We start from the raw sequence: 9,748 nt of genomic DNA on the forward strand, positions 1-9,748 counted from the left end.
GTCTTGAAATTATGCTGGAAGAAGAAAAAAGAAATAAAATGCATAGTATTATGAAATTAAATTAGTAGTTTCATTAAAAACAAATTAGCTAGTCATTCCTTGGAAGTGCAGGCAACATGCATATGCCAGTTTGCTATGCGATAGCAGTGTGTCTTAAATTCAAAATCCTCCTACAGCAAACATCCTTTAGCTTTCAAAGGAAAAGACATTTCTCACAAGCAAAGCAAAACATGTTTTAATGAAATAAGTTTGCTGGACCAAACTTCTTTATAATTACTGAGCAGATGATGTTTTGATTAGCTCTCATTATCTGGAGTGACTGTTTCTTGAGAAACTCTCTTTATGGGTGCATTTAGTTCACAGCATGTTGTCTTACTGAATCACTCAGGTCTGCTAGTGCTCTATTAGAAGAAAAAGCTGATTCTGTTGGTCAGAAATTGAGAAAAGTAATTTAAGAACTTTTGTTTTCACTTTTCCGCACCTTCTATTTTCTTTTTCTGTTTCCAGTCACCTCTAATAATAATATATGGTAAAAAACCCGATAACATTTAATGGAGCTTTAAAAGTTCTCTGTCTTCAACTTTTGTCTTCATTCTGGTGAGATCTGGGCACTCATGAAGTGGAGATTTTGACAATAACAATGCAGCAAAGTTTTGCCTCTCTACCATTTTTCTAGGAAGACAGTTATGTATGCATTCCCACACGTTGAATGAGTGTTTACATTTTGGAAAGGTCATAGAATTTGAAGGCTTAATATGAAAGAGCATCCTCTAATCATAGGGTCTTCTCTAGGGACTTTGCTGTGGCTCATTTATTGTGCTTAGAATGGGCATGATATCATTATTTTGGACAACGGTATAAATATCTAAGATGGAAAGAAAGCTGCAAGACCCAAAAGACAATAATCTTTTAGAAATGCATGTAAGCATATGGCAGATTTTTTTTATCATAGTAACTTGGTGATTTTGGCATCCAGTATTCCCAGAGCTCCTCTTGGGGAATATTCACACCACCTTGTTTTAGGATTGCAACCAATGTATTAACCATATTGGAATGCTGATCTCCATAGGCTTACTGTATAGATTGTCTGTACCCCTCTTATGGAGGGAGAGCAGCTGCTCCAGGGAGCTATTTAATGCATATCAGCTTAGGGTTCTGTTCCATGCCACATCCTAGACCTGCCTCACTCCTCTCCTTTCCCTGTCGTCTGTCAAGGCAGCCAAGGATTTTTTTTTAACAAGGAGCCACGTCTGTGAACTTGAAATGGCATACTTCGTGTTAGGTGGTAGGAACACTCCTTTTCTGTGCTTTTTGGCATCTGTCTGCAATGCAACAGTTGGGAACAGGAGAAAAAAAAATCATACATTAATTCACTGTAAATAGAAGTTTCTTTGAAACGCTAAGGACCCCATAAATTCAGTAGTTTTAGAAGAGAATAATAGGAAGAACAGGTGAGTGAGTACAAGTCTAAATATATATGAAAAATTCAATTTTCATCACCACAGAATGATTTTTAATGTAGGTCTCTTCACTCTGCACGTGGAGAACTGAGTGTTCTGTAATTTTCTAAAAATAATTTTTCAATAATTGTCAGGTGCAAGAGAGATAAAATACAAATAACATAATAGCATTGTATTAAAAAAAGCCAAACAAAGAGAAAATCTAAGCTTTCATTTTTATTATGGAATTTTAGATCATTTTTACCTTTTAAAAATATAGCTCAAAGCAATTTTCCTGTATCCAAAAAGCCATAAAACCCCAAATTTGCAATAAAGTTCACTTTTTCACTTCCTCCCTAGTTCACACAAAGCACAAGGCATTCTTAACACCATTTAAAATATTTCTTAGCTTTTTTTTTTTTCCAGTAATGATTCTTCATCATGAAATACAGATAAAGCAGAAGGGGGTGTTTCTGTGTGTCTATGCTTGAAGGTAATACTATCTCTGGAAGAAGGTCATATAAATTTTGTTATGTTTTCCATTTGATTCCAATTTGTTTATTCATTCTGAAACATTATTGTTCAATAAAATAAGCCATCTATATACAAATCTGAACTTCTGACTGTAAATAATTCAAAGAGGAGAAATCCCAATGTAATGGTCTCTAACAGGATTAAGATTTCATTGTCCCTGGATATTTTTTTTTTTTTTTAATCACTTCAGGTTTTTTACTTTCCTTTTTACATAAGATAGTTGTAGTTTGGCATTTGGAATTATAATGGTGATTTGTCAAGAAGGTTATATCCAGTTTTATAGTATTCTTTCATAGCATTGTTGTAGATATTTTTTAATTTAAGAAGTATACTTTGCAATCTTGGAATAGTGGTTGGTGCAGCAGTTGTGTGCAGTTGTGTTTCAGTCATTTAAGGAGACTGGTTAGCTTTCAACTTCTGAGTTTGAGAGCAGCTAAGCTGGCTTCTTAATTGGTTTTGGAGGTACCCTCAGTTTTGGGACCAGAATGCCCTAATCCTTGAATTTGCTGACAAAACACGCATTTGGAAACCTAACCAATAAATCAGCATTAGCTGCTGAAAGGGGACTTCACAGAAAACATTGAAACTCTCAAAAATCACTTACTTCCAGAAATATGAGAGAATGATAGGAAAAAATCACAGCTTCTCTGCTTCTGAGAAGAGTGTGTTCAGGGAGTGAGAGGTGTGGAGATACACGGTACCCGTTTGACAGTCCCAGCATTTTTAGAAACGTTTTACTTCTATCTTGCTACGAAGAGGCTGCCAAGGATAACAGGTTGAAGAATTATTCCATCCTGAAGTGGTTATTCGTTGTAATCTTCATGCCTGCAGTAGTAAATCATGCTTGGCAGCAGTAGAACATGAGAAACTCAGTCCAAAGTCAATTAGCATATTTTATTAGTATAGAATAAACTTCAGAGTTAATGGGAGTTACCCATCATCATTAAGAGCCTGATTTTCATCTGTGCTGGTTTGGGGGCAATGTCTTTGCAAAAGATGTGGGCAGAGAGTGGGGTTGGGGCTCATCATACGCCCCTGCGTGCCTGTGTCCCTGTGTGCTCAGAGTCAGGGCATCTAACTCTGAGAGTGCACGGGAGCAGCTCACGCAGTTGCTTTTTCTCTCTACTCAGATGCAAAAGTATTTGTCTCTTGTTCTTCCCTGCTCTGATGCTGTGTCAGTTTGGGATCATCACAGAAAATGGATTTTGTATTGTGCTGCTGACTGAGACCTTTCCCCTTCTGCCTTGTAGATTCAGCAATATGATTTAATATGTATTTTAAAAATTCAAAGATTTAAAATGTAGGTGGATATGCATATAGTTAACAATGGTATGCTTATTGTGATATTTTATTTTCTTTTTTCTTTCCTAGTGTAAAACTCTCTCTGGTGTCTGTGATCACATTATCTCGCTGTCTTCTGATCCACTAGTTTCCCAGTCTGCCCACCTTGAAGTGATCCAACTTACAAACATCAAGCCAAGTGAAGGGCTGGTAAGAAGTACGCAGTTATTCAAACCCATCATCAAGGATGAGAAAGTGAAAATAAGTTGTATATATGAAAATAATAGGACATTTTAGCCTTTTCTACTTTAAAGTCTGAAAATAGTTTGATTTCTCATGTTAGTTTGGTTTCCATGCAGTTGGGCCAACAGGGAAGTATTTTGTAAGTCTGACCGATGTATGCAAAGAGTTTAGTTGAATGGAAAGAAATGAGCAAGAAGTTCTTGCCATTTATACCAGCTTCTGAAAAATGGTTCAGATTATTCTAGGATCTTGAAGTCTGAAGGGATTTAAATAACTAAGATCAACTCAACCAAGAAGTTTGCGTGGGTTTATGCACAGAACCTGTCAAATTCTGGAATATGCTTCATAGTATCTCTGGGATATAAAGCTTTTTATAAGTTATTCAGGGGCTCTACAGCACTGTTGAGAAGTAGCTTATTGAATTTTATTGCAAGAACTCTGCATGCTTAATCAGGTGCTTGTAAAGGCTCACTGCGGCCATCCTGTGTTTGTTGTTTATGAGTTGACCATTGATATTTTGTTTACTCAAGTATCCAACACCCACTACATGTGGAAAAAACCAACACTTATAACAATTACAGCTGTATGACACTACATCACTAATAATATCTCTTCCACAATCATTGGAGGTAGAAGGTGATCAGAATATAGTTAATAATTTTTGCCTAATGAAATAGCTTTTGAAACTTCTGCCCACGTTTATTCTTATTGCATTTTCTTGAGTAAGAAGGACTACTGTTGTACTCTTTGCAGCAGGTTTTTGAAGTTGTTTGGATGGTGTAATTTTGGAGAGTATTTTGGTTTGTGGGTTGGTTGTTGTTGCATTTTGGAGTTTTTTGACAAATTTAGTATGCCAAGGTACTTAGAGCAATTGTACACTAAACTAATTTTACACTGTTTTGGAAAATCACAGTTAAAATATGAGAAATAACCCAAACATTTGGATGAGTAAATATTGCCCCATCATTTGTTTTAGTCTCCTATTTGTATTCCCTTCCTCCACTGGCTTTCTTTTTTAATCTCTGAATCCATTTCAAACTAGTCATCCAGGATTTCAGCTTTTTATGGACTCTCTCCTCCCTCTCTTTCACTCGTAATTTTAACTCTTCCACCAGTTCACTGCAGTCGACCTTTTGAAATCCTATCTTCTACTGTAATGAAGAAATCTTCTTCCCCTTTCTCTCTATCACCTTTTTTGGAGTTCTGTTCATTTTTGTCTGATCTTTTATTTCTTCTTTTTTCTGTGTTGTGACTTTCTTCTTTCCCTCCCCACCATTTTAGTCTTTGTGTAGGGTGGTGTTAACCCCCAGTGACTGAAAAATGTGGAGTGGTATTTTTGTAAATAAGAATGATTTTCACGGGTCTGTTCCAGCTGGGTAGCTGATTAGATAGAGAATATCTTCCCCCTCTGTGCCTTTGTTATGTACCCTCTGCCTATCTTGTTTGTTTAAACTGGAAGGTCTTGAGGCAGGGCTTTTTCTTTTAATATGTGTTTGTGAACCAGTTGAACAGGATCTTGATACTGACTGAAGACCACCATGTCATTGTCATAAAAATAATTAAATATATTTTTTAAAAATACCAACCATGCAGTATACAAGCCTTAGAAGGATACAGTGCTATTTTTATGCGGTTGTATTTTTTTCTCTCTTTATCCTTGCCTGTATGCCGCTATTCTGTTGCCTCTATATTGTGCTGTCTCCTCTAGATTGTGAGCTCTCCAGAGCAGTTACCAAGGATGATATATTTGCGCCAAAAGGATGAATGTTATACCTTTCAGTTTGTTACAGTGCCAATCTTACTAACAGATCATTTTTGTCAGGTTGCTCTTAGTGCTTTATGTGAAAATTTTACTTTTGGGTTATTGGGCTTTTGTTTGTTTTTTAAACTAATATATTTCAGTTGAGATACAGTGAATGTGTATCAGTACTACCCTGTTGAGTGCTAAGTGTATCAGTTTAAAAATTGGTGGAGCCTGGAGTTGTGGATGTCCTCTGTACATCAGGAGCACTTGAATGAATGTGAAGCTTGATAACTTCTGGATCTTCTTCCAGGATATGTGCAACACTGGAGGTGGAAAAATGGATTATTGTCAACTTTCTTCCAGATTTTTGACCCACATGACAGTTCTGTGCTGGCTCTAACAATCACTAAATACAAACCTCTATAAAGATGGAAAGACTTCAAACAGAAGGAAAAGGACAGGGATGGCTTCTAACTTGGAAGACTTTTTTTGTCACCTAGAATAAACAGAATATCTAATGTGTCAAATTTAGTATCTAAGAAGCTTAAGTAGATCAGGGAGAGAAAAAAGGAAAAGGAAAGAAGAGAAGGAAATAAAAATTCTGGAAACCAATGATATTTCCCTGAAGTCATATGGTAAATATATGATGGAATTGAGAAAATGGTTGGAGCTTTTACAACTTAATACAGATTGGAGCACTATCAGGGTGTTTTAATCAGCACAAATAGTTGGTTCACTATATTTGGTCTTTTCATGTGGAAACGTAAGTATCAGACAGAGGTAAATGTAAATTGTCAGACTCATACCCTAATGTGGAAGGAACAGGTAAATGTGTTGCAGGTTTTACAATGTCTAATAGATATTAAAACTAGCTAACGCGTATCAGAAAAGTAGATTAAATAACCCAACAAACAGAAAATGTTGTTATGGTGTAATGTGGGAAAACTCTTGTGTATTGGGTAAAGCAGTGTTGTGAGTGGGTTTTAGTATTGCTTTTTTTTTTCTTGCCTTGCCTTTTTTTTCCCCTTTATCCCTGGTCTGTTGCTCAGGTGTGGCTATGTGACTGGTTGCATACATGTGTTTTTATGTGAGCATTACTGTGCGAAGAGATATGGCCTGCAGTGGCTGTGAAGTGAGGGTGAAAAGGTAGTTGTCAGGGTAGAAAATTACTTACAAAGCCCTAAAATGGATTCATGTGGTCAGCTTTGCAATCACTGTCATGCTCCCATGTGTGATCAGTTTTTTTCTTTTTTATCTTTTGAGGACTTGGAAGTTGTTTCATCTGTATCAGGAAGCAGAATTTAATTTTGTGGTTTTACACTACTGATGTTCTAGAAAGAGACAAAACTGACTAGCTTAGGTAGTATCTTTTGCCATGAAACAGACTTAAAACTACTACTGCTTGAATGAAAACAGTGTGTGTATCTAGTAAAGAAGCAGTATACTGTACACGTTTTGTTAGACTAAAAGCAGGTAACCAAGTTTTCCTTGGGAAGTTTTTTTTCAACAGTCTCCTTCTATTGTATCTTTAATATAGAACAAATATCTCAGAGCTATGGCAAGTGTTAATCTTGAATTTCAATTTTTTCCAGTTCATATTATCATTTTAATCCTAGTCATTTCAGATACTGTGACATGATTTCAAGTTGCAGCTATTCACCTAGCTTGCTAGATCCAGAAATGCAAAGGTGGATTCACCAGAACATGAGACTGATTGTTCTGGATTCCCCTTTGCCTGCAAACACAAAATGAGCTTGTCATGTAAAGAAATCGTTCATGAAGTGCAAGTTGTAGATATAGCAGGATGTGGCAGCTGATTAAAGGTGCACTGCTGACACCCTGACTAGGAAGGATTTTCCAGAAATCCAATGTACCTAATACTTCACCTGAATTATTTGGTTTGAAATACTGGAGGAGTTGGGAAAAAAATTATGAAAGAGTTCTGAGAACTATTTGGGATTAAAGAGGCACTTGCAAACTTTGGAGGACTCCATTAAGATGGTGTGACAGTGAAATAATAAAAATTAAATTATGTGTGTGATAAAATGGAATCAGTATCTTCTCTTATTTTCCATCCAACATTGCATAAAATATGTTAAAATTAGATTAGATTCAGTTTTCATTCTTTAAAAGGAAAAAAACCAAACCAAACCAAAAAAACCCACAAGGGCTCTTTTCGAACCCTCAACTTGGTTCACACCAAGAAAAAAATGTAGTGATTGAAATTAGACTTCTGCCCATAACTGATCAGCACAGTCTCTGAGTTACCCTATCTTTAATCTAGGCATACATTTGTTCTTGAATACTAGGGTGGTTACCTTATGGTTGTTTTAGTCATATTAACTGAATTATCTTTCCTTTTATTTGACCTAACTGATTCTTGTACATTCATAGGGACCATGGCATTATCTTTGGATACCCAAGATGTGTATCTGCCAATTTGCTTCAGTACAAATGAACAGCACACACACTAATCTCCCCTGTGTTCTTGATTGCTAAAAGTACTGTTGATATTGTGCAGCCACAAGGAGGCAGAGAGCAGAAAACTTGTAAATGTCTATGGTATTCTTATTTCCATTCCAAATCAAATAATATATGCCAGAAACATTCTCTTCTCTGTACCATTTCCCATATATTGTTCTCTTAAAACAAGGAGTGGAGGAATGTGGCTGAATGAATAGCTCCTCTTGCTGTTGCAAACTGTTACCTCTCTCTGTTTTAAAAGCTGCTATGTAGACAGAATTACATTGGCTCATGCAAACTTAATGTGGCATAGTACTAGTTTAATATTTATTAATTTTGCACATATGGAATAAATATAATCTGGGGTTTTTTTTGCAGCTTCCCTCTTCCCTCTCTTTTCTAATTGTGTGCAGTGTCTTTAAAGAAAATTACGCAAAAGTTCTTTCTCCTCTTTTGCTATTTCAAAGTTTTTAAAATTTGTAGAAAAGACTAGGTTGAATGTGAATTGCACTCTGCCACAATAGTATACTTGGATGACCTTACTATCCTTCAGAATAATACTTTGCACCAAACTAAACACTGTGTAACCGTTAAGTGTGAGACTTTATCCTTGGCTTTCATCCGGATATTTTAAGTTGAAAGCAGTAACTTTCTGTCAATAAAAACCCCCCTGTGACTTTCTTCAGAAATTGCTCGGTGTGGGGACCCGACACAGTTCCTGTCACCATGAAGTCATCGTGATTTCAGCTCTTGTCATGTTACAGGGTGTATGGTCAGGTCACTTAGATTCGAATCCTTACAGGGATTTAAGACCTGATTTGTGGTGGTTTTGTAGGTAGGTATGAGTACCAAATAACAAATGCCGATATATCTCAGCCTCTTGTGTGGCTCATTACCCTATCTGTAAAATGTATGTATATTAGTATTTCCCTACCTCACAGGGGTGTTGTGAGGATAAATGTATAAGAAATTGCCATTCTCTAGTTGAGGTAATTTGAGTTAAGCAGGAAACTATGTTCATGGAGCCAATCAATGGAAAAATTGCTGAAGGTGCATAGAGGAGCTGAAACTTGAATGATCATACTAGGGACTTCTGTCTGTATAGTAACGAGCAGATTCTTGCTTTGTTCTCTTATAGCTGTGGCAGCAAAACATGACAACTGGATTTGGTGCCATTACTGCTGTGTATTGTGCAGCCAAATAGGAGTTAAGTTTTGAGCCCACTCTCCTGAGAAACTTATAAAGTCTTGGGTTTTTGTTTTTGTTTTTGTTTGTCACTGGGGATATCATTCACTTTGTTAAGGTGGTGGTACTTCGTTGTTTCCATTACCAAAATGTCCATGAGTTCTGGTTCCAAATTGGATTAGTCCAACCTGATAGGTCTTCTTTGCTCCTTTACCATACTTAATCACCAGTGATGCACCCTGTTCCTCAGCTAGGAACAGACAGACTTTGTGGCACTCTGATTAAAAGGAGAAAAAGCAGGTTATGGAGAGAACGTTTACTCAAGTGCTCAATATTTACCTGCTTTCTGTGATCTTCTTGGGGGAAATGAGATTCCTCAGAAGTTGTTGAACACTCAGCATATGCCAATTATCCCTTCTTTTTCCTTCTTTCATTGTCTTAGTGGATGCTGTGAAAATGTTTGAATTAGGACTTGATGAAAAAACAGATTTGAGACACTGTCTTGGACTACCCATGCAACAACTTCTGTCTGTTCATAATCTGTCTCTCCTTTTCCATATTTTTTTTTAAAGAAGTGGGATAGCTAATAAAGTTGACATTTAAGTTGTCATCATTGAGTTTTATAGTCGAACTGTTCACTGAGATGAGTGAGGCTATCAGAAAGTCTTAGAGCCATTTTGCACAAACATTTCAGAGCGTTGGTTATCAGTTTGAAAGTTATGTTTGCAGCATTGCCTACAAGAGACTCCAGTTCTTTTAAAGCTTCCAGAGCAAAATGGAAGTATTGATTATACTGAGGCAATTTGTAATTCTGGGGGGTTTTTGTGTTTTTTTTTTTTTTTTTTTTTTTTTTTTTTTT

General features: G+C 36.4%; 1 protein-coding gene across 1 annotated transcript in view; it reads left to right on the forward strand.

Annotated features, from left to right (window-relative positions):
- The window catches only part of CNKSR2 (connector enhancer of kinase suppressor of Ras 2), a 196,807-nt gene that overhangs the window by 50,710 nt on the left and 136,349 nt on the right, over window positions 1–9,748 (forward strand). Inside the window, exon 6 of the mRNA XM_026846267.1 lies at window positions 3,345–3,464. Within this exon, the coding sequence (XP_026702068.1) occupies window positions 3,345–3,464 (120 nt within the window). The remainder of the gene's footprint in view (window positions 1–3,344; window positions 3,465–9,748) is intronic.

This window comes from Athene cunicularia, assembly GCF_003259725.1.
Source record: "Athene cunicularia isolate RWA chromosome 1 unlocalized genomic scaffold, athCun1 chr1_part1, whole genome shotgun sequence".
Taxonomy (NCBI): Eukaryota; Metazoa; Chordata; class Aves; order Strigiformes; family Strigidae; genus Athene; species Athene cunicularia.